Source organism: Arvicola amphibius, chromosome 2 (genome assembly GCF_903992535.2).
Source record: "Arvicola amphibius chromosome 2, mArvAmp1.2, whole genome shotgun sequence".
NCBI classification, from domain to species: domain Eukaryota; kingdom Metazoa; phylum Chordata; class Mammalia; order Rodentia; family Cricetidae; genus Arvicola; species Arvicola amphibius.
The window spans coordinates 107326552-107352512 of NC_052048.2; the positions used below are offsets into that span (position 1 = coordinate 107326552).

General features: G+C 41.2%; 1 protein-coding gene across 8 annotated transcripts in view; it reads left to right on the plus strand.

The window, feature by feature from the left end:
- Brd4 (bromodomain containing 4) overlaps positions 1–25961 on the plus strand; it is a 76342-nt gene that overhangs the window by 17360 nt on the left and 33021 nt on the right. For 7 of the 8 annotated variants that reach the window (XR_005284199.2, XM_038318023.1, XM_038318022.1 and 4 more), the window contains exon 2: positions 25104–25422. Coding sequence is in view for 7 of the 8 variants with exons in the window: in XM_038318023.1 (XP_038173951.1) it covers positions 25138–25422 (285 nt within the window). In the remaining variant the exon portion in view is untranslated. Of the gene's footprint in view, positions 1–21180; positions 21201–25103; positions 25423–25961 lie in introns of those variants that run through there. The other variant, XM_038318025.1, reaches the window with a different exon arrangement.

Sequence of the window (25961 nt, forward strand, 5' to 3'; positions counted from 1 at the left end):
AGACAGGGTTTCTCTGTAGCTTTTGAGCCTACGAGTGGGGTTTTATGTATTCTAGGCAAGTTCTCTTATCTACTGTGCTACATCCCTAGCCCCCACACATTCTTTTTAAAGATTAATTTGTTTTATTTTCTGTGTATGAGGGTTTTGTCTTCATGTCTGTGTGTGTACTATATGCCTGGCTGGTGCCTCTGGAGGCCAGAAGAAGGTATTTGTATTCCCTAGAACTGGAGTACAGTGTGAGCTGTGGTGTGAATGCTGGAAATTGAACTCAGGTCCTCTGGAAGAACAGCCAGTGCTCTTAACCAAACCATCTCTCAAGCTTTTATCCTCCTTTTTTTGAGACAGGGTTTCTGTTATGTTGGCTATTCTAGGACTTACTATATAGACCGTACTGGCCTTGAATGAACCCTTTGTCTGATTCTGCCTCTCCCAGAATTTCCACATTCTTTAAAAAAAAATATTTTTAATAGCCTAGCAGTGGTGGTACATGCCTTTAATTCCAGCATTTAGGAGGCAGAGGCAGGCAGATCTCTGAGTTCGAGGCTAGCCTGGTCTACAGAGGGAGTTCCAGGACAGCCAGAGTTGTTACACAGAGAAACCCTCTCTAACCCCCCCCCCCCAATTGTTTATGTATATGGGTGTTTTGCTTGCTCGTATGTCTGCACCATGAGCGTGCAATACCTTAGATCATAAGAGGGTTCAGATCCCCTGGGACTATAGTTACAGACAGTTGTGAAGCACCTGGTATGGGATAGGAATCAAGTATAGGTTTTCTGGAAGAGCAGCCAATTCTCCTAGCCACTGTCCAACACATGGGTTTTAAAAATAATCTCCCAAGTCATTAATCAGAGGCTCCATTTTGCAAGGGTTTTTAGTAACATTTAGTTTTTTAAAAAGATTTTTTTTTTAATTATGTATCTGTGGATATGAGTATGTGCACATGAATGCAATGTCCTCAAGGGCAGAAGGTGTCAGATTTCCTGGCTTTGCAGTTGGCCATGGTAGTTGTAAGCTATTTGATGTTCGTGCTGGTTGGTCCTCTGAAAGAATAACACACACTCTTAAATGCTGAGTCATCTCTCTAGTATCTCATTCTTTTTACTATAAACCTTGAAAGGGCTTACTTAGGTGAGTAAGATGCAAAGTAGATGACCACTTACTGTAAGATAGCGCTAGAATATCATTTTATGCTCCCCTGAGTGATGGGTACTGAGTGACTACTCAGGTTTTGCCCAGGAAGGAAGGAGCATGAACATTATATACCCCAGAATCCCCTCATGCTGTATCACCAAAAGAACTGTGGAACTATATTATTTTTCCGTGTGTCTTTAAACATGGGTTCTTATTTGAGAGTTCTGCCTGAGGCTAAAACATTACAAAATAAATTGCAGTTGTGTGAATGAACTCTAGGAGGAGGTGGTAGTAGTAGCTGAGCTTGGAAACCCAACGTTCTGCCTACATGCCCTTTCATCCAGCTCATGCTCGTTTTCTCTCTCTCTCTCTCTCTCTCTCTCTCTCTCTCTCTCTCTCTCTCTCTCTCTCATATATGATAAAAGGATTGGATGACTTGTAGATGGGGCTAGAGATATAGTTGAGCCCATGTTCAATTCCTTGAATGCACATGACAGCTTAAAACTGCCTATAACCCTAGTTTCAGGAGCCCAGTGCTCTCTTCTGGCTTCCACAGGCACTTACCTGGCAGTAAAGTGATGCACAGACACAGCAAGTCAAACACTCATACACCTAAAATAGAAAGAAAAGAACTGGGGGTACTGGAGAGATGGCTCAAAAGTTAAGAGCACTCAATTCCCAGCAATCACTTGGTGGCTCACAACCATCTATAATGAGATCTGGTGCCCTCTTCTGGCGCATGTATACATAATAAATAAATCTTAAAAAACAAAACAAAAGAACACTTGGCTTGTCTATCTAGACCTTTTTTTCCCTACATGTGCATGTGTAAGGCTCAGCCTTTCGTGATTATTTTAAGCTTCAAATGCTTTGGGACCTTCCAACCTGCTAGGTTCCTCACTTGATATTGTCACTTCATATCAGCTTGGAAAGAAGGGGTTACAGACACAATCACAGTAGCACAATATGGAAGATAAAGTTGGGTGCTTGTAATTTCAAATCTCAGTTAGTTGGTGATATATAAGAAAACAGCTATTTTCACCTGTTACCTGTGTCACGTTATCTGTAAACATCTTGCATCTGCAACTTTGCTTTTAGTTCTAGAACATTTTTTGTTGATTCTTTGGTATCCTCTAGGGAGGTAATCATGGCATCTTCAAAGAAAGTTTTAGTTACTTCCTCCCAGTCATACCTTTCTTTTGTTTCCTTTTGTTATTAGATTAGTTAGGACTTCAGCACAATTTAGAGGACACCCTTGCTTGTCCAGATCATAAAGGGCAAAGCCTCTAATTCTTCAGTATTAAGGTCTTGTGAATGTGATACAACAATCTGTCCACTTTCAGAACATTTGGGAAGATCATGAGGGCAGATACAGGGTTGTGGAAGACAGGGTAAGCTAGTGTATTTAAAGAAATCTTAGGTGAACTACCTCAGCAAGAGAAATAGGGAAACTTAGTAGTTTCCCTGATCCTACCACATACTGGATGCATAACCGAGGAGGTGTTAGGCATGTGGACCACTGACCCTAGACTTAGGGTGGCATCCCTGGACTGCAGTGGAATGTTGTACAGCTTTTTTAGCAAGTTGGTTCTCTGAAGTTGACAGATTCTACCAACATTCATCTTTAACTGTAGAATTTGTTCCTTGGACTGTTACCCCCTTGCTTGGAACCTCTAATTGGTAGCAGAGTAGGAAAATAATAAACAACAGAGGCAAAAGTATGATGTTGAGTGTTTTTGGACATGCTAGTTTGTTTACTGAACAGCCTTTCTGGCATGGAGCCTCCTTGCCTGCCACTCTCTGTCCTTGACTGCCACACCACTTCACCACTCAGGGACCAGGGTCCCACAGTCCGCCAGTGGCTAAGCCTACCAAGGAGCTTGGATGTCAGCCAGGCCCTGGAGCCCTGGGCTCTGAGGGAATTGGTGATTTTGTTCATTTTGGATTATTCCTGGCATCTAGCCGTCATTTGCGTTCTTCCCTGGGAACCTGGCAGAGGAGTCTCAAAAATTGGCTCAATCTGCCCGTGGAAACACAAGCCTGCTCTAGGTTGTTAGTTTTTTCTGATATATTGAGACTTCCAACAAAAACAGTTGAAAAAAGGGTGGGGGTGATTATCACTAGGTTTTCAGGTCAGTGCTTTATATCATTCTGTCCCCTTTCCATTCTCGTCTTCTAGCCATCAAGATAGCTGTGTTCCAGTTTTGCTCAGAATCGGTAGTGAAAAAGTCCTCCTCTTCTCATTCACTTGTTTGTGTTTGGACTGGACAAAACAATGGCTCTAAGAAAATCTGCATGCCAGGGTATATTTACTGCATTGCATTGGGGTTTTCCAATTTGATTTGATTCTTCCTCCACTGAACTGTATATTCAGGCCTTTGTCAGTTACAGCTGCAGTAATGTGTGGAAAGAGAATGTTACACTTACTCATATCCATTTAATGTTTTGTTGAGTACAGAAATGTTTAGCTTTGGATTATGAGGAAATTGTTGCCAAGTTGTGAAAACTCAGAGATTTCTGGTGCCTCTAACATGGCTCTTTTATTTCTTCATTGTTCTCAATTGTGCTTTGGGTCAGAATCATGTCTTGAAGGTTAGAATCAACAGGGAAGGCTTTTTAAAATGCAACACTTGAGCCAGGCAGTGGTGACTCACACCTTTAATCCCAAGACTTGGGAGACAGAGCAGGTACACCTCTGATTTTGAGACCAGCCTGGTCTATAAAGCAAGTTCCAGGACAGACAGGACTGTTACATAGAGAAACCCTGTGTCAAACCCCCTCCACCCCCGCCAAAAAAAGGGAAAGAAAGGCAGGCGCGGGAGAGTGGGGGATACAACACTTAATAGGGACCCCTCTATTGAAATACCTGGAGGAGCCTAAGTAAGCATCAAAAAAATGTAAAAGTGTCCTAGATGCTACCAGCTGTGTTGCACTCCATTGCTTTTAGTCTTACCCTGTGTCAATGCTTGGCTATTTAAAAATACTAGATATTAGATTTCTCTTGTTGAGCATGACTGTTAAGTTAATGAATGGTAGTTTGGTTTGTTATGGCCCAGTTGACTGTTTCAGCTGTACTTAAACTGATAAAATCTGATAAATTAATCGTTACCACCTTCAGTGTTGAGGCTATTTCTATTGGTCATGAATGGCCACTTTTTTTTTAAGATTTATTTATTATGTATACAACATTCTGCCTTGATGTATGCCCGCACGCCAGAGGAGGGCGCCCAATCTCAGTACAGATGGTTGTGTGAGCCACCATGTGGTTGCTGGGAATTAAACTCCGGACCTCTGGAAGAGCAGCCAGTGCTCTTAACCTCTGAGCCATCTCTTCAGCCCCCATGAATGGCCACTTTTTTTAAAAAAAATTTTTGCCTCTTGTATCATTACCACCATGATAGTACTATTCGCAATAGTCATGGACGTTCAAAAGGTTTAAACTAGCTTGGGCTTCATAGCGGGGACCTATTAACAGAATTAAACAGTAGAAACAACCTTAACTTAGGAAATACGCAAAATGTAGTTATACCCATACAGTGTAGTATCCTTCAGACTTAAAGGAGACTGACATGATTCTGGTGGATCCTGAACACAGTATACCAGGTGAAAACAGCCAAATGCAAGTAGACAAATAATGGTTTTCTTTTCTTTTCATTTTTTCTTTCCTCTCCTCTTTTTCTCTTCTTTGGTTTTTCTCTGAGGAAGGGTTTTTCTGTAGGTTTGGGGCCTGTCTTGGAACTCACTTTGTAGACCAGGTTGATCTCGAACTCACGGAGATCCGCCTGTCTCTGCCTCCGCCTCCTGAGTGCTGGGAGCACTGTCCCCGCAAATAATGATGGTTTTCTACTCAGAAGATATTTGTACAATCATATAGACAAAAATAGAATAGTGGTTCCAGGACAGAAGTGAGGAGTGACTGTTTAGTGGGCATACTTTTATGTTGGATGATGGACAGGTTTTGAGGAAGGATAGGAATGATGATTGTACAATGAGGATTGTAAATGTCCTTAGCACTACTGAGTCTCTCACTTTCTAGCCTCGCCTGGCACTCTACCACAAACCATACATGTAAAAATTGGTGTTCTGAGCCAGGTGGCGGCGGCTCATGCCTTCATATCAGATATTTACATCATGATTCATAACAGCAAAATTACAGTTATGAAGTAGCAACAAAATTTTATGGTTGGAAAGTCACCAATATGAAGAGAAGCTGTATTAAAGGGTTCCAGCATTAGAAAGGTTGAGAACCATTGACCTAAACTGTCCTAGACCTTTGTGGTACAGGTTGCTTATAATTCGGAAATTCCTCTTTCAGTATGCTGTAGTTGAAACTGGTTGGTTTTAAAATGGCTGTCAGAATGACTGCCAGACAATTTAACTTTTTTATAATTACATCTGCTGTTAACTGATAGACGTACCCTATGTGTCATGATAGTTGATGAATACTCTGGCCTCTGTTGATACTGATAGCAACTGAATTCCTAGAAAATTTCCGAAGATTCTTTTCTTTATTAGCCTACCCCTCCTCATTTTTTTTTTTTTACTCTGTACCTGTAATTTTCCAATCCCTTGAGGTTGAGGATGATTTGGAGGTTAATTTTTTCCTTTTGTTGTTTACTGAAGTAAAAGTTACGCTGTTGGGTCCATAATTTTCAAAGTGAAAAAAGAATTCAGAATTCCCAAAATGAATTGCATATATCTGAAAATGTAACAGTATAAACCTCTGGGTTCTGTCATTATAGCCTGCTTGAGAGGGTGAGGTAGATCAAATCATACTTAATTCATCAAAGAGGAATCAGCAGGTAAAATAGCAAGAACAGCATGTACAGTCACAAAGTTGTAATGTAGGTTTGGTTTCATGAACTGTCTTATGCAAAGTAATAGATATACTACTTTTTCCTGAGCTTTTCTGGTGTTGCTGTTGAAGACTGGAAGCTGAGACTAAAACTTCAGAATCAAAAGAGGTAGTTAATCTGGGAAGCCAACTTCATACAAATTTGTTCATAAATGGGATATTCCAGTGGAGAAAGTTGGGTGGATTGTGTCATTCCACTTATTATATTATATGGAGGAAATGAGAAAAGATTAAGAACCACAGAACCTCACTAGTGGAACCAATAAGGAATACCGCATTTTACCTGACCAGGTTCTCTCATTCCTTTGCTCCCTCCACTTTCTCTTTTCTATTTTATTTCTAATGGCCTGTCTTTGTGAGGCCATGACAACAAATGTTTTTATATCATATCTTAAAGGTTTTGTTGTGCAACAAAGTATGTAGTAAGTCATTTATTGAGTGGCTGAGTGAGAAGTCCAGTTTTCAACCTAATAAACAGTTCAGACGACAGAGTTGAGGTGATGGACGTGCTCTCCAAGCCTACTGTTGTTCCTTGACCAGCCTTAACCAAGTTAATTCGCAGCCCATTCTTTACCTTCACACGACTTTCTTGTAGGGAGGAGACAATCAAAGTCAGAAGGAATTCTTATAAAGGCTTGTTAGTAATTAGGTAAAGATAAATAGTGGACAGATCTCAGGAACAGTTTGTACCCTTACTGCAACTTATTGATTGGGCTATTGTGCCATGGAGCTTATTTTCCATCTGGGTCCTGCTGGAGTAGTCAGATATATATCTTCGACCTCTGTAACTGAAGATTTCTTTCCCTCTTTGGTGGTACTGGGAATGAAATCTGGTGCTTTGTGAGGTATAAGTACTCTGCCATCTGTTTATATCCCTATGCTAAGGACACCGCCTCCCCCAAGAAAGGGTTTCTCTTTATAGCCCTGTTATCCTGGAACTGGCTCTAAAGAGCATGCTGACCTTGAACTCAGTTCTGCTTGCCTCTGCTTCCTAAGTGCTGGAATTAAAGGGTGTGGATCACTACCACCTGGCTCAAGAATACTTTTAAAGCCTCAGATTGATCGTTGGTTTGAAATCAAGTCTTTAGTAGATATATCTAACAGTAAAAGACAGTGAGCCAACTGTAGGTTGTGTGTGTGTATGTTGGGGGGTATATTTTATGAATATGTCTTGGAAAAAGAAACAATAAAAACGTGATAAGTATTGTATTGGAGAAGGAAGGAGATAAATGGGTTCTGTGAATTAGGGCTCTCTAGGATATAACTAAAGTCTGGTGGTATAGAATATGGTGGCCCTGGAGGGGAAGGCAACTCACTTCAGTCAGATTTGCCTGGATTCTTTAATGGGTTGGTATTTTGTGTTAAAATGAGTGAAAAAGTCTTTTCTCTCAGGCTTAGAGCATTCATTTGGGGGGTGTTCTGGGGTGCACTGCATCCATTTATTATTAAAAGGGTGGACGCTTGTACTGGATTTAGTAAGATTTTTCTTTAGCACCCATAGTACGTTTCTTCACCTGAAAGTCTCATACATTTTGATGCCATTTCTATGGCAACTAGTGAACTCCCAAGGGAAGCAGGTTCTATTTTTGTGTCTAGAATGATAACAGGATTAGCCAGTGCTGAGTTATGAAGAGAATTGAGCTTACCCGCTACAATTGTTTAATATTTATTTATTTATTATGAACACAATTTTCTGTCTGTGTGTAGGCCAGAAGAGGGTACCAGATCTCATTACAGATGGTTGTGAGCCACCATGTGGTTGCTGGGAATTGAACTCAGGACCTCTGGAAGAGCAGGCAATGCTCTTAACCACTGATCCATCTCTCCAGTCCCCCCTCCCCCACTACAAATTTTTAAAAATTAATTTTATTACTGCTTAGCCTGACTGGCTCTGGGACTCGCCAAGTAGAGCAGGCTCTCCTTGAACTCACAGAGATTTCCCTGCCCCTGTTTCCTAAGTGCTGGAATTAAAGGTGTACACCACCTCTTCCCACTGTCTGTCCTTTTAATAATCTACATGTCCCTCTACATAGTTTGCTATTAGAGTTTGGGGCCGCAGGCCTTGATAGGATATGTTTCTTTTACATGTATGTCTGCGCCACAGAAGGGGAGGGCATAAGATCTCCCAAGAACTGGAGTTGACAGTTGTGACTACCTGATGTGGGTGCTGAGAACTGAACCTGGACACTCTGGGAAAGCAGTCAATGCTCCTTTTGTTGTGTTGTGTTGTGTATTTTTCTTTCTTTCTTTTTTAAGTCCCAAATAGATCCTCAGTAAAATAATTAATGACTTTATTCTCTGGGTATACAAATTTGTATATAGAATATATATATCTTGGTGTATTCGGTGTGGTAGTCCACTCCTCTCTCAAAAAACCGAGGGTTGGGCTGGAGAGATGGCTCAGTGGTTAAGAGCATTGGCTGCTCTTTCAGAGGTCCTGAGTTCAATTCCCAGCAACCACATGGTGGCTCACAACTATCTGTAATGAGATCTGGCGCACAAGCATATATGCAGGCAGAATGTTGTATACATAACTAACTAAATAAATCTTTAGGGAAAAAAACAAAATTCTGAGGTTTGGGAGTATAGCTCAGCAATAAAGCACTTGTCTACAGAGTCCCATCTGTAATATAGCAGGGGATGGAAGTAGGAGAAAACATACTTAGCTTTCCAAAAGCTGGGGTTACAGAATTGTGCCATTATTGCCAGCTCAAAAAGGCATCTGTTTTTAACTTGTTTACTATGTTTCAAAAACCAGATTTCTTCAAAAAGTAAAAATTGTGATTGCTTCTTTCCTTTCACCCACTGCCTCAGGAAATTTGCCTTGACCCCTTACTACTAAGGTAGGCACCTGTGACACTCTGTGAGGTATCTCTGTCTGGACCTGGTTATAGGTGGTGTGCCATGGGCGTACAAGTCATTGTCCCCATAAGCCACATCTGTCTTAGCTTTTGTTTTTGTAGCTTAGATTTAGCTTCATGGTACAGTTTAGAGTCAGGAAAAATGCTTCTTCAAATCTGGGGCATGAAAACAAATGCACCTAATCTTAAAGTTCATTCTTTTGAGACAGGGTTTCATGTAGCTGAGGCTGCTCTTGAATACCTATCTTCCTGCCTCAACAGGTGTGCACCAGCAGCTAGAAAACCTACTCTTCTACTAGAATCATTTGAAGATAACACTGCCTGGTAGGTTTCTGACTTAGGCATCAGTTGAATTGAACCTAGAATGTAAATAACAGAGGCATGAGAATGATGGGATAAGGGAGAGCTAACAAAGACAAGCTGAGGTAGAACACTGGACACATTTCTGATTCAGTTACTTCAGAGTTCTTTTCCTTTAGAGTGTTATGGACAGAGGAATTTATTGGAGCCAGGAGTGCATGCCTATTGGAGTTTCTTTAACAAAGATGGATGCTCTCACCAATAACCTTTGCCTGTCTGTGAAAGGCCCAGCAATCTATTTCTGTGACCTTTCTGTTCCCTAAGCAGATGATTCTGTAGGCATGTTTCCCAGCATTTGTTCACGGCATTCACAGAGCGGTATCTTCAGAGGTCTGCCTTCCCATCCCTGAGGGGTCCTAAATGTTCCCTCACTTACGGCAGAACACTGACTTGTGTATACCAGTTGCTCAGCTGTTGAGACAAGAAGAGAGAATGCTATAAATAAAGCTCATTGATTTTTGTACCCTTTTGGAGAAGCCATGTAATGATGTAAAGAGTTAGACTCTGGAAACTTCTTTATAGGTTAATTGGCCATATCCCTTAGTGTATTTTCCTTGTTCTAGGATTTTCCTTTAGTTTCTGCTGTATGTGGAAGTATTAAAGTACCTCACGTTAGTATTTTTTTTTTTTTTTTTTTTTTTCGAGACAGGGTTTCTCTGTAGCTTTGGAGCCTGTCCTGGAACTAGCTCTTGTAGAGCAGGCTGGTCTCGAACTCACAGAGATCCGCCTGCCTCTGCCTCCCGAGTGCTGGGATTAAAGGCGTGCGCCACCGCCGCCCGGCTACGTTAGTATTTTTTTAGAGTGGATTTCTGCTGCTTCCTTTGCATATACTATTTATTTGACTCTTGGAGAACAAACTTGTTTTCCCCCTACTTTAAGCTGACAATAGCCTAAGACCATATGATTCCTACCTGCCACCTCTAACCTGCTGTACTATGTTATTTTTAAACTTGATGCTTAAATCAAATCCATTCCAAGCTCTTAAACTCTTTTTTTCTTTTTAGTTTGATTTTTGAAACTGGGTTGGTTTCTCTGTAGCTTTGGAGCCTGTCCTGGAATGCACTCTGTAGACCAGGCTGGTCTCAAACTCAAAGAAATCCACCTGTTTCTGCCTCTCGAGTGATGGGATTAAAGATGTGCGCCACCACCGCCCAGCTTGTTCCAAACTCTTAAATTATTTTTGAGTCTTACTCAGTCGTTTTCCTCCCCTCTTGGAGGATGTGTGCACTGGGGATTGAAATAAGAGCTTTGTACATGATAAACGTGTGCTTCGCACTGATCTATGCCCTTAGCACCCCCTTCCCCTTTGTGTTTTTTTTTCTGGTCCTGTAGTAGCCTCTCTGCTAAATTTGTTGCTGTTCCCTTCCCCTCAACAAAGATCTCAAAAGGTTTGTATGATGTGTACTTCTTAGTAAGATGACTAGCTAGTAGACAGATTGCCATCCCTGTGGGAGCATGGTCTTCTCTTTTTAGTTCTCCCAGTTTCTCTCACATTTGAAGAGAAATCTCATCAGACGTAAGAAACCAAATGCAGCCAAGGCTGCTTTCATTGTGGTTATTTTTATACTGGCTTTCTGTTCTAGCATCTAGCGCTGGATTTTAACTTAGGTCCTTTTATTAATTAAAAGTTTTGTTTTTGAGAAGGTCTCACATGTAGGTAAGGTTGGCTTCGAATCCAGGAACTTCAAAATTCAGCCCCTATGGTTCTAGGAGTACATGTACACACACCACAGTGCTTTTTGGAAGCTTTCAAATCCTTAAGAAAGATTCATCAGTTAAAATTGTGCTTTATTTACTTTTTTTCTTCTCTGTTCTCCTTATGAGGTCTTACTATGTTGCCAGGTTGGCCTTTAATTTCATGCTTTAGAGATCTTGCTCTTTCCTCAGCCTCTAGAGTAGTTCACCTCCCCCCTGAAGCTTCAGATGTGATATTTTACTTTCTCTGTAATTTCACAAAGATCTTTTTATGAAGATGGCTCAGTGGATAAAAGCACTTGCTGTGAAAATATGAGTTGAGGTCCCACAACCTTTGTAAAAGCAATGAAGGTGTGTGGCTGTCAATTGTTATCCTAGCACTAAGCCAGGATAAGCTGGCTAGTTAGAGTGCATAGAGAGATCCTGTCTTAATATGAGTTCAATCAAGGAAGATACCCAGTATCAATTTCAGGCCTATAGGCACATATCACACACAGAGACACATGTATACCTGTATGCATGCTAAAATGAAATAATGAGGGCATTCTTGTTGGATGTGGTGGTGAATGCTTGTAATCTAGGTACTTAGAAGACAGAGCCAAAGGATCATGAATTCAAAGCCAGCCCAAGCAACCTTGTCTCAGTAGACAAACAGGACATTCTCTTGTAATCAGGGATGGATGCAAATGGATATTTACATACAGCATCATGGTTTATAATAACCATACAAACTGAAAAAAAAATAAAGAGGGGGTGCTGGGCAGATGGCCCAGTGATTAAGAGCACTGACTGCTCTAACAGAGGAAGCTGGTTTGGTTCCCAGCACCCCTGCAATGGCTCACAACCATCTGTGACTCTAGTTCCATGGAATCCGATTCCTGTGACCTCTTCTGGCATTTGGCATACATGTGGCGCACATATATACATGTAAGCAAAAACACTCATACATTACAAAAAGAAATTGGAAGTGTCCAGAAACTGAACATGTACATGTGTGGTTTATGTGTGTAGTCAACTTTAAAACCAGAAAGGGTCCTCTGACGTATGCTGTAAGGTGGATCCTGTTAAATGAAATAATCCATGAAGTTGCACTCAAGTGAGGAGGCCTCTAGGTAGTTAGTTGCCAGGACTGAAATTAGCGAAACAGGGAGTTAGTGTTTAATGGATGCAGGATGGAAAAAGTTACAGAGATGTGTGGGTGGTGGTTATATAGTAACATAAATGTACCTGAAGGTTTTAGTATTTCTTTAAAAAGGAGAGGTGGGTTAGCATAGTGGCTGTGCCTGTCATTCCAGTGTATCGGGAAGGCTAGGGCAGGAAGGAGACACATGATTTAGAGGCCAGATTGGGGCACTGCTTATCAATAACCTCTCTCCAAAGGTAACGAAGCTGGTTTGGTGGCTAACTCCTTTGATCTCTGAGTTTCAGGCCAGCCAGGGCTACAGAGTGAGACCCTGACTCAAAAAACACAAAACAGACATGAGATTTGGGCCTTGTCCTTTTAACACCACAGCAGCCTTAAATATTTTTTTGTTTGTTTTTCCAAGATGAGCTTTCTCTGTTGCCCTGACTGTTCTGGAACTTGCTTTGTAGACCAGGCTGGACTCAAACTCAGAGATCACCTGCTTCTGCCTTCCAATTGCAGGATTTAAAGGTGTGCACTACTGCCACCTGAACCCCCCCCCCCCCCCCCCCCCCCAGTAAGCAGCTGTTTTTGTTTTTCTAAGACAGGGTGTCTTTCTCTGTGTAGCCTTGGCTGTCCTAAGCTCTTTAGACCAGGCTGGCCTCAAACTCAGAGACACCCCCCCAACCTCGCTGCCACTGCCTCCCAAGTGCTGGGTTTAAAGGTGTGGGCCACCACCACCTGACTAGTAAGGAGTTTTGTAACAGGAAAATCAACGATTTTATCCTGTATTGAAATCCTCCTGTGTTGTTTCCAAAAATGTCTTCTCCCATTTACACTTACTACATAGTTTGCTTTTAAGTAAGCATTCTGAATTAACAGACATGCACTACTAATGTTCAGCATGTGCTGTGTGCTGGGGTTTGAACCTGAAGGCTTCATGCACGCATCTAAGTAACTACTGCCAGTTGATCTGCATGTGCATTTCTGACCAATAGATTTTTGAGTGAAAATTTTTCTTAGAATATGAGTTGTACAGTGTGGAGTGCCAAGATTAGGTATGGAACATTAAACTTTTTCAAAAATTATTTTGGGGGTTTGTGAAAGAACACAAGTGATTATGTGAAAGCCAGAGGGTAACTTTTGGGCGTTGGTTCTCCTGTGGGTTATGGGGATCAAAGTAGGTTGTCACACTTTTACGGTAAGCCCTTTTACTTGGGCTATCATCCTTCCTCCAACCCTGCTTCTTTTTGTTGTTTGTTTCAGAAGACAAGGCTGGCCTAAACTTGGAGTTTGCCCCCAGGCCTAGCCAATAATGTGATAATGTTATAAACATCACATGTTGAAATATTTTGGACATGAGAGGTTTAGCAAGCAAACTGTTGACTTTACCTCATAATGTGCCATATAATAACGTTATCGTATTTCTGTGGATACACATGGATAGAGTGTCATTTCTGGGGCATTACACTAGACCCTCTTAACTTTCCTTTCTATATTGATGCAGAAGTCTTTTGTCCTTTGGTGAATTCTTGGCTGATAATCTCATTTTTCCTACTGAGATCTCAGGCTGTTTGAGTGCCCCATTGCCTGCCCAGTCTCATCCCACTCCACCAAGTGTTAAGTCTAACAAATTAGGTTACTTCTAGTGTGTCCCTACTTACACCCGGGTATTTAAGATATTTTTAATGTATTTTTCCTCCTAGACTGGAAATATTTACCAGCCAGGGAGATGGGGAAGAGAAAAAAAAATACAAGATAGATTATTTTTATATTTTTTTCCTCCTCTGGTTTTAGTCTGTTGTTCTGTACTTTAAACTTATTACGTGAATATTTTATCTTTTTAGTTCTTACACAGAAGCAACAAGGAGTTCCATGGAGTACTACATTTTCATCTGCTGTGTGATAGTTTCTGCCTGGAGTTTGGTTTGCTGTGGGCTAAAAGTTCCCTATTGATAAATAGCTTTCTTCTTTTTTATTTTTTAGTTTATTTATTTTTATTTCGGGTTTTGGAGTAGGAGCTCATGTATCCCAGGTAGGCTTCAAACTGTTTCTGAAGCAAAGAACAACCTTGGACTTCTGATCCTATTCTTGACTCTACCCACCGCCGTCCTAGGTGTGTATAGGTATAGTCATACGCTACCCTGCCCAGATTATATGACTCAATACTGATCTATGTTCCAAGTCTAGCTTTTCTTATTTAGACCCACAAGGTGAGTAGTCTGCAGGGGAGTAAGGTTCTGAGTCTAAGATGCCAATCTATGTTGCTGAGGTTCCTCTGGATACCTAGATACACCAGGGAGGGGTTGATTATTATTGCCCTTTCACAGACACAAGGGCGATTGGGAAAACCCCAAGAGGAAATGAGACAGACCTTATGTTACCTGCTTTTTTTTTTTTCCTGTACCACTTCCCTCTTGCTAGTGTTGGTTGGAGGTACTTGATTTCTGTGGGTTACTTTGTGGAAAAAAGATGGATTTAATGTCAAATGCAACATTATTTCTTGCGAGGTAATAGCTCTTATTCAAGGGTTTTTCTTTTTCTTTTGTTTCCTTTTTTTTTTTTTTTTTTTTTTTGGTGGGGATGCTGCTTTTAACTGTTCTAATTTTAAAGTGATGTAGGGTTTATTTCCATTCAGCCCCCAGTCATACTGGAAGTTACTAAGAAGGTGTCAGTTTAAGTGCAAGCACCCCCTTCAAACTGACTTTGGTTAATTTTCTTCTCAGTAAAAAATGGAACATTGGCTGAGGACTCTGCAAGTTCTTGTTATTCTTAAAAAGAAAAAAAAGGAAACAGCTGTTTTGTCAGGCCAGGCGTGGTGGCACACAGCACTCAGGAGGCAGACGTGGGCAGATCTTTGAGTTCAAGGCCAGCCTGGTCTACAGAGTGAGGTCCAGAACAGACTCCAAAGCTACAGAGAAACTCTGTCTCGAAAAATAAACAAACAAAACACCACTATTTTATAACATTTTCCTTTCCCCTTCTCTTCAGAAAGTCTGGAATTCTGTGGAACAGTGCCTACAAACTAGCCCTCAGGCTAGTTGGAGTTTCATTCTTACCTTTTTGCCTGTCTGTAGTTGCTTTCACATTGTGGTGACAGAAGAAAAGATTAAGAGACCTGTGCTCATCATGCATAGCTGACAGTATTTACTCTGTGCTCCTTTACAAGAAAAGTTAGCTTAGCAAGCTTGATCACGTCCATATCAGTGTTTGGTTTATTTTGATTTCCACTGCATGTTCTTACAGAAACATTTTAAAATCATGAATTTGGGGGGGGGGGAGGTTTGAGACAGGGTTTATCTGTAGCTTTGGAGCCTGTAGACCAGGTTGGCTTCAAACTCACAGATAAATTCATGAATCTTTCTGTCCAGATTTAGCTGTCTGTCAGTGACATGATGTGACCTCTGTGTAACAGTACAGCTTTTTTCCCCAATTATATACACAAGCTGTTTGTCTATCAAGATCACTGGCAACCTTTATAGAGAAGAGGGAAAAAGTTCAACTCTCATATTCCCAGTGTCTGCCTACTGCTTTTTTTATAAAGGCAAGGCAGTAGAATTCTAGTTAGTGTAGTTGTAGCCAGCCCAGCTTCTGCTCTTCCTGGCTGTAAGGTCTTTGTTGCCCCATGCCTTCCCCCACCCCGTTGGGGAGGCAGAACTTGAGTGTATATCACATTCCCTTAGCAGAAAGGCTGGCTTATTTTCATCTTCACTTATGTGGTTCAAGAGAAGATTCAGGGTCTGCAGTACTGTAGAGTCTAACTTGGCAGGACCAAGAAAGGAGGGGCAGTATATACAAACTGATCAAAAAAGGATTAAGGCTTCTAAGAGCTGCCTCGGCACACAGCCACTGCTCCAGGCAGTGCAGTCTAGCTCGTGATATAAGTGTTGTTCTCACCAGCTGCAAGAACTAGTCAGAAAAGTAATCATGGTTGTACTTCCCCACTGACACAGATTGCACAATTAAATGGTGCTATCATCATAATTGTGAAGTAGCCGCTACTCTAGGACCAGGAGAGGAATGGGCCTTTTCACACTCATGTTGTATAACCAGTATTTCAGCAAAGATGTTCCTAGGGCAGGGCAAAATATGCTGCAACTTGACAGTAATGAGAAATGTGTGTTTAATTTCTTTCATTTCTGTTTGAGATTGTAATATGATTAGATTATGTCATTCCTCTAGTCCCCCCCCATATGTCCCTCCTTGTCCTTTTTCAAATTCATGGTCTTTTAAAATTGGTCATTGTTCACGTGCATATGTGTATGCATATATATTAAATATATTTATTTATTTAATTATGTATACAATATTCTGTCTGTGTATGCCTGAAGGCCAGAAGAGGGCACCAGACCTCATTACAGATGGTTGTGAGCAACCATGTGGTTGCTGGGAATTGAACTCAGGACCTTTGGAAGAGCAGGCAATGCTCTTAACCGCTGAGCCATCTCTCCAGCCCCATGCATATATATATATTTTAAGTATAAATAAAACCTGCTCAGTATATGTAAAGTTACTTTTATGTTTTCAAGGTTGACCATTTGGTATTAGATAACCAATTGGTGTGTTTTTCCCTGAGGAAGACTCTTTCTCCCACTGTCAGCATTCCTTAGTTGCCCATGTTCTTTGTGTAGGATTAGAGCTTTGTGGCCTGCTCTCAGCATGTCTATTGTTTGTCCTTGTTCAGCTTGTCTTTAGGCTGTTGTGTTGGTGAGACATGGGTATAACTTGGCATTACTAGGAGACAGTCTCACAGCAATCTTCCTGATCCTCTCTAGCTCTTACAACCTTTTGACCACCTCTTCCACAATGTTCCATGAGCTTTAAGGTACAGGAGTGTTTTTAGTTGTATTCATTTGGACTGGTCTCTATAAATCTCTGCATTTTGATTGGTTGAGGTTTTCTGTAATGGTCTCTGTTGTAAAGAGAAGTTTCCTTCACAAGAAGTAAGAACTGTATTCCTCTGTGGGCATAAGGACAAATATTTAGAAGGTAGTTAGGGATTATACTGATTTAGTTAAGTGGTACTTGTAGGTTCTCCTCCAAGATATATGACTTCACTAGCCCTTGGTAGTTGGCTAAGTTTCTAGTACCAAGTATAATTTTCCCTCCTGTTGAACAGGTCTTGAGTGCAATCTTGGTAGCTCTTGGCTACCACGAAGGGATGTGTACTGTGCTTGCTGGTCATCATTGTGTTTCATTGGAGGCATACCTGGGTTGGTCTGTTTGTTGCTTCCCTCCTTTGGAAGCTTGCATAGTACCATGAAAAGCGAGTTTTCAGTGAAGAGGCGTTCAGGTCAGTTCCAGTTCAGGGACCTCTCTGCCCTGTGTCTGAAGTACATGATGTCTTCAGAAATAGGAACTTTACTTCCACCTCTCCAGAGTAACCCGAGGCATAGCAATAGCATGCATGTTTGGGAGTCTCTTAAACTGCCCTAATGAACAACTCTAAAGAGGGCTTCTCATTCCTGTTAGGAGCTTTTCTTATTAGGTGGTTTTGGATCTAGGAGGGATCATTGTGAGCCCAAATGAGAAAATATCATTCATAAATATATGTGTGTGTGTGTGTGTGTGTGTGTGTATGTATATATAAACATAATGTGTATATTGGTTTATTCTTTAGTGAATAAGTTAATAGTATGACTTTTATTCTTACTGTTATTTTACCCTCCTTTCATTTTTTTTCTCCATTCTCCCTCCCTAAGTACTCCCCACACACTTTCCAGATCAGATCACTTATATCCTGCTTCACCTCTATTGTTCCCCCAGCCCCATACACTGGCAATGGTCCCTTTCTTACTTTCCTAAGTTTTACTACAGCTATTCCAGGGTATGTACTCAAGAGAAATAAGATGAAACTTTTGTCTTTCTGGATCTGGGTTACCTCACTCTATGTTATTCCATCCATTTATCTGCAAAGTCCTTGTTCATTTTTCTTTATTATTGCCAGTGTCAGTGCCCCTTACCTCTTTGTTTTTGTTTGTGGTAGACTCTGTCATTGCCTCAAATGCTTTATGCAAATACCTTGTACTCATAGAAAAGCACCACGATTTAAGGATATATGTGAATTTGAATGTATTTTTCCTATGTGCCTGGAACTGGCCACATTGGCCAGCAGGAAACAAGTTTAAACTATATTCTTTCAGGCCTCTTCTTATACCCAAGCTTAAGTGGGGAATTGTGCTTTTGATTTTGCCTATAATGATGTGCAATTCTCCTTGCAAACAGATGACCAGTTACCACAAGGTGTCTCAGTTCTGATTGATTTGTTGGGACCGAAAAATGTTTGGAGATGGCACTACTAGAAATCTGACTTGAGCCCCAGCTCATGATGCTCTGTAGTGAGGGTAGGCCTTCTGAGGGATGAAGTGTTATTAACCAAGGTGGAAGCTCATGGTTATTGCTCTTATGCTTTTGAGGCTGCTCTGAATCAGTACACTAAGTGCTCACTACTCCATGTGACATCCATTTGACTGATGTGTTGTCACGGGTATCATGGTGAAGGTGATGATACCACTGTATGGCTTGTGAGGTTTCTGTGAGAAACTAATATAGCTCAAGTCTGTAATACAGAGCATAAAGTATCATTAGCACAATAAGTAAAGAGATTTTCTACACTTTAGGGCAGATGATACAGTGATGGCTTTCAATTAATAAGCACTCATAACTGTTACCTCCCTGGCATTTTACTGTCTGTGTGTTGTAGCTTTAGGAAGAAGGTGAGTCTGACAGGACAAGACAGAACTGGTGGTGTTACTGGGGCATCAATGGACTAGGAGACTGGAACCAGAGAAACAAAATGGGACTGGTCACATCCACTCGGTTTACTAAACTTATTAGCAATGGGCAACACATTCCGTACTAGCAGCTGAGGCCTGAGATTAAAGACATTCACCATCACTGCTGAGCTATCAATGTTCTTAAAATAACCTTATCACAATGTTAAGAGGGGAGATGATATCAAAGAATGTCTTTGAGAAGGCTGGTGAGATGGCTGAGAGGTGAAGAGCCCTGACTTCAATCACAGCAACCACATGGTGGCTCACAACTATCTATAATGAGATCTGGTACCCTCTTCTGGTATGCAGGCAGAAAGAACACTGTATACATAATAAATGAATGAAGGAATGAATCTTTTCTTTTTTACAAAAAGTGTCCTTGAGAAGAAGACATAATCAGAAGTTGGTGAACTTTGGAAGTTATATATATGCATACACACAGTTTATGTTAATGGATATAAATACAAATTTAGAGGTTCACAAACTTTCACAGCATCCTTAAAAATCTCAAAAGTTGGGCCTGTGGAGATGGCTCAGAGGTTAAGTACTTGCTTTCCAAGCATGAGGACCAGAGTTCAGATACTCAGAAACTCACATAAATGCCGGATGGACACAGTGGCTATAGGGACAAGTTGGCTAGTAAGGCTTGCCTTATCGGTGAGCTCTCGGCTGGATTGAGAGATCTTGTCTCAATCAATTAAGGTGAAAGAGCAAGTGTCTCAAAGTCAACCAAGGGCCTACACACATTGAAACACATGGATATACCCAGCACAAACATACCCGTGTGTGTAAAATAGGTAAAGGTAATTTTGCCTTTTTACGTGTATGTACCAAAGTAAACATTCAGTAGTTTTATTTTTTTAGGTAGATACAAACAACTGAAACTACTAATGCCCCAACAGCTGTTGCTGTTACAAAATTTTGAAAGGAGAATACATTGTGTGTATAGTTACTTCCCAATGACTGTCTTTCTCAAGCATTATACAGTAAATACAACCTCCCAGAACCAGTATGGATACTCCCTGCTTCCTCCTTTTATATGGATTTTTTTCTGTGATTCTTCCTTTTTATTACAGTAATACCAAGCTGTTAAGTTTTGGAAATTACATGAGATTATTTAAAAGGAACACATTAGAGCCTAACATGGTCAACTGCTTTGTGTTAACAGTGCTTGCAGTGCCCCTCTCAGGGCACCTTGGCATCAACACCACACTCTGCACCCTTACTTCATGTTTCCCATTTTGTTCGTAAACTCAAAAAATTAGAGGCTTTCTTCTGAAGCAGATTCAGAATCAGAATATCCACTTAGGTCATAAAGCATTTAGAGTTAAACAATAGGTGGAATTCTCTCACTGTTCCCTTGGCCTTTTTCTTATTCTTATCTTAGTGAATGGGGACTTTTGACCCCTGGTCACAGGTCAGAATGAAAATAGAAAGGGAAGCAACTTTTTTGGACACCCCCCCACACGCACACACACTGGAAAAGTTGACTTGGAAACATTGCCTTAACTCTCAGTTCTTCAGCTACCCTTCTGTTTGCTCCTCATAGTTGCTACTGTCTCTCTTTTCACTGTACTAACCAGACCTGTCTTGGCTTACCTCAGCATAGGAGGGGAGGGGAGGCACATATGGTGTGTCTTGCCCTCAGAACAGCTATCTTCTCTCCCAGTCCATGGCCAGAGCAGCAGCCCAGATTTTTTCCGTGATTCTTACTGGTGTTACCTTTTCAACTCAAAGGGAATGTCATGTCAATTGCTAAATACCCCAGGCTGCCATGGAGCTCCAGTGAGACACACTGGCTAAGTAAATGACTCTGCCTGATAGTTACTACATTGTCCACTTTTCCAGAGCCATGAGACTGAGCTAGAAACTCCACAGTAACAGTCTTCTGTGTGATAGAATGAAAATGACTTCAAGACAGGCTTTAAGACTCAAGTTTGTGAGTGTACTCACTGGAAGATCAAGGAAGCATCAGTTGCTGGGTAGGAGGTTGGCACCTGTCTCTGTGTGCTTTTAGCAGAGTAAACGGTCTGAGGGTGACAGGGATGGTGACAGTCAATGCTGTGGAGCATGGATGGTTGAGGCCTAGTGAGGATGATGTTGAAGGGAGGCTAAATAGATCATCTCTGCTATATATGCTCTGCCCCAGACACAGATGAGAGATTCTGGTTGACCTCTTCACTTTGTTTTGTTTATGTTTAGGGGTGGGGCTTACTGCGATAGGGGTGGATTCTTGAAATTCCTAGAACATTTCATTTTCCCACAGGTGTACACGGGAATACTATTAACAGGGTGAGGATGAGAGTCCTGGACTGTTAACCTGTCCCTCTGCTCTGTGGCCTCCTTGCCCATGCTCACCGGGCACATGTTCAATACACAGCATCAAAAGGAGAGGGAAGGTGTGTGTGTATATGTTCATGCATGTCATTCATTCATGACTGTATTTCAGGTTGTCTTTGAACTCATTGTAGTGAGAAGCGGCGGGCTGCGTTCCCGCCGCCCAGTCGCCGGCTAGCTTTACACCCGAAATAATTACATGGAAACTGTATTTTTTTAAAACACTGCCTGGCCCATAGTTTTAGCCTCTTATTGGTTAATTTTTACATCTTTTTTTAACCCATATTTAGTAATTTGGGTAGCACCACGAGGTGTGCCTTACCAGGAGAGATCTTAACCTGTGTCCATCTCGGAGAGGAGCAGCATGGAGACTCACTATGGCGAATCCCTGAAGCGTCTCCCCAACTCTACTTCCTTGTTCCCACAATTCTATTTTGTCTACTCCACCTACCTAATTTTTTGTTCTTAAAGGGCCAAGGCAGTTTTTTTTATTAATAATGAAAGTAACACATAGACACTCCTCCATCACTTCCCCTTTTTTTGTTTAAACAAAAAAGAAAGGCTTCAACTTTAACATAGCAAAATTACATATAACAGTTATCAAGCAAGTATTACAGTTACAATATTTAAATCTATTTTATCTTTTATCATAACTAAGGAAAGCTAGCCGGTTGCAGTTTATTGCCCAAATGGCTAACAAACTCCATAAGTAGCCTCTTTGATGCCCATCTTTTTCTCGAAGTAGATTGGTGCTGCCAGGAGCAGACGTGTCTCATTGTCATGAAAAACCCTAAGTTATTAAAACATTAAATGCCATATTCTGCAGTCTTTGAAAGATATGAAGAATGTCTATCTAACTGAAATATATCTCTACATATCTAGAAAATCTAATAACTTGACTACAAGCTTAACTATTATCAATGATTATCCATTAACAACCTATATTTTCTAATTATACATTACAGTTTTTAAAATGAACTACAATCACAATAGCTTAATCAAGATCAGAAATACATATACATATAACAAATTGACCTTAAAATCCATACCAATGTAAATTATTTATATCTATATCATATCCCCCTTTAAATGTAAAAGAACATTTATAAACAATATTTGGGAATGTGGGCGCAGTTTTTTCTCTCCAAACTGCTTTCTGCTGAATGGGGGCGCTGTTATTTAGGTCTTTTATGGTATAACCTGTGTGCTAGGTTCCTCTCAGTTGGCAGTTGAGTGAAGTAATTTTTTGAAGATGTTTACAGCAACCTTTCAGGAGGGCGTGGTCTATCATACCATATTGGGATAGAAGCAATCCACAGAGTCTCGTCCTCTGTGAAAACAAAAGAAGAAACTCTTTTCCAAAGCATCATGTTCTTAGATCCAAATCCTGAAGTCATACCGTTAAAATGTCCATTTTGGTTTAGACTGGCAGCCCATATAATGAAATGTCTCTCTGTATTTAGCTCCTTTACAGTCAAAAATTTCAAAGAAAACACAATAAAATACATAATCCAGACTCTCTGTGAATTTTTTATTTTTACGTGGCTTATTTTTACTCTATCACTTTACTTTATTTTGTCTCTTTAAAGACTTTACCCCTTTTTTAAGGCATTAACTTTATTTTTTATATTTTTTTTTTCTCTTTTAAGCCTACGTGAGCCATTTAAAGGCCTTTTATGTCTGAATATTTTTTATTGTGAATCTGTAATTTTTTACTATCCAGGAGCACTTTTTAAAAGGTTAACCACTTCTTAAAAACTTAAGTTGCACCAGGTAGAGGTAATACAGTACCTGTTTACAGCCAAGTCTAAACCTTAACTGCGCTGTTATTATGGTAATTACGACAGACCTGTCTGAGGTCAGCACAGTTTAGCATGGCAGAGCAGAGCCAAAGCCGCTCCTGCCTCAGTCATTTGGTGCCCCTGAGCCGCACACAGTTCCAGGCACACAGCAGTCCACATTGGAGCCGCACTCAGCAGTTTAATTCTGAGACTGAGCGTGCAGCACAGAAACTCTTTTCATCCAAGTTACAGCCGAATCTGACGCGCAGAGCAGTCTGAAAACACCTCTCTCTCTATGGCGGCAGGAATCCGCAAATGCTGTCCCGCTCGCCTAAGCCTGATTCCGCCATCTGCCCAGGTGCAGGAAGGGAGCAGTGAGCCATTGGCATGGTCTCAGAGTACTTTCTTTCCGATACCAGGCGGGCAAGGTTTTTAAGTGGATTTAGCCCCACGTTGGGCGCCAATCTGTAGTGAGAAGCGGCGGGCTGCGTTCCCGCCGCCCAGTCGCCGGCTAGCTTTACACCCGAAATAATTACATGGAAACTGTATTTTTTTAAAACACTGCCTGGCCCATAGTTTTAGCCTCTTATTGGTTAATTTTTACATCTTTTTTTAACCCATATTTAGTAATTTGGGTAGCACCACGAGGTGTGCCTTACCAGGAGAGATCTTAACCTGTGTCCATCTCGGAGAGGAGCAGCATGGAGACTCACTATGGCGAATCCCTGAAGCGTCTCCCCAACTCTACTTCCTTGTTCCCACAATTCTGTTTTGTCTACTCCACCTACCTAATTTTTTGTTCTTAAAGGGCCAAGGCAGTTTTTTTTATTAATAATGAAAGTAACACATAGACACTCCTCCATCAACTCATGATCTTGCCTCGGCCTCTTTAGTTTTGGTATTGCAGTGTCAACCAGACTGGAGGTCTTTATTGGACACCCCTCCCCCCCACACTCACACATCTGTCTCTCTTTATTCTAAAGCATTTTAAAGGAAAGAAACACCATAGACCATGATGCTGGAGTCATGTGGTGTTTTACCATGCTTGCTCACCAAATGAAGTTGTTCCAAAGACTCATGGTCTTGAATCCATGGCTCACTTCTCTCCTCACCTTGGGGGGTCCTTTACACAGGCTGGCTGGCTGGTCTTTATTTAACCATCAGCCCAGTCAGACTTAAGTGAGGTAGATACAACTTTAGTTTCAACTGTGGTACCCTTTCACCATCTCTAATTCTGTGTTGGAGAGATGCCAGGATGAGGCTTTATATCCATGAAACCCTTCCTCATCCCACTTCTTAAAGAGGGAGAGGTTGCTAGTCCTTGAGTTGTGGTTTATTTATAAGGATTAGTTTATTTCGTTAGGATAGTTGGATTGACAAGTATGGATGACCTTTTTTTTTTTTTTTAAATGAGCAGTAGCCTTTTATGAGATTACTCAGTAACCATGCATTATTTGAGTTACTCAGAAAATGTTCTCAGTAATTGTAAAGCTGTCCAAAGTCAGGTGAATAGGACTTGCTGATACTTCCTTTGTAGCCCTGGCCTTTTCTTTGTGCTTCATAAGCCACAGTTACAAACAAGGGCTTACATAATCTTACCCTGTTATGCTACCAGCATCCTCTGAAGGTGTTCAGGTGAGGAAAGGGTTATGCAGATTTGCAAAACATACCTTTATTATACCTTCTTCCTTGTGAACTCTGTAGTTCTTGGTGGCTTTGCTTGCTCCTGATAAGCTTCTACTGAGTTCTCTGCCCCTGGCTGTTGATATGTTATATATACCTATCTTCTGTGCTAGATGGTCAGGCATTTAGTATACTGGTATTGTGCGCAATAGGCATGTATTCTTACTACTGAACTGTGTCCAGACAGTCTCCTTTTTATTTTATTTATTTATTTTTTTTGAGACAGTCTTGAGTACTGAGTTGTCCAAGCAGGTCTTAAATTTGGTAAACTACTTTCCTTAGTCTCCAGAGTAACCAGGATTACAGGCCCTTATCACCAGGCCTAGCTAGATAGCCAGTCTTAGAGAGGCACTAGGGTCCTTTTAATTGGGTTATTAAAATTCCGACCAGTTTTTGGCAATTGATCACAATCTTTGGAGTCTGCAGCCAGGGTCACTTGTCATTTCTAGCATAGTCTATGTGCTGTGGTCTCTTATGGGACTTTTTTTCTTTTCTGTGTAGAGTGCCTGGTGAAGAATGTGATGGGATCTCTAGCATGTCTACGGAGAGCGGCCCTGGGACAAGATTGAGAAATCTGCCAGTAATGGGGGATGGACTAGAAACCTCCCAAATGTCTACAACGCAGGCCCAGGCCCAACCCCAGCCAGCAAATGCAGCCAGCACCAATCCTCCACCTCCAGAGACCTCCAACCCTAATAAGCCCAAGAGGCAGACCAATCAACTGCAATATCTGCTCAGAGTGGTGCTCAAGACACTATGGAAACACCAGTTTGCGTGGCCTTTCCAGCAGCCTGTGGATGCCGTCAAACTGAACCTCCCTGTGAGTAGCTGTCAGTCTCCTAGTGAAGGCAAATTCTGCAGATGGGTGGAAATGAGTCTGAACACCAGTATCCACAGTGGCCTTTCAGTATATGGTTATAGCAGTCCTGAAAATCAAACAGGAAAAGAAAAAGGGAAGCTAATCTTCCCTTTTTGAACATAATATTTCTTAGTTAATTGGGACCCCAGTGAAAGTTGTATAGGAAGAGATTAAAATAAGGTGAGCTGAAGTCAGAACCCCAACTAGTAGGCCAAGCCCTTTTTTCTCCTCTAAGCTGTGGTTGGTCAGCCTGTGTAGAAAGGGAACTGATTTACAGCAACAGCAGTTGCTTGCATCACCACCAAAGCACTGCCAAGCTGGTAAAGATATTGGAGCATCTCCCAGAGAACATGGTTGAAGGGGACTGTGTTATATGTCCCCTAGGGATATTACACTTCCTGTCGCCCTCCAGAACATACTTTATCTTGGTTTTTCCTTCCTCCCTCCCTTCCCTTCCTTTTTTGCTTTCTTTCAGGATGTCCCATTTGTATACATCCCTA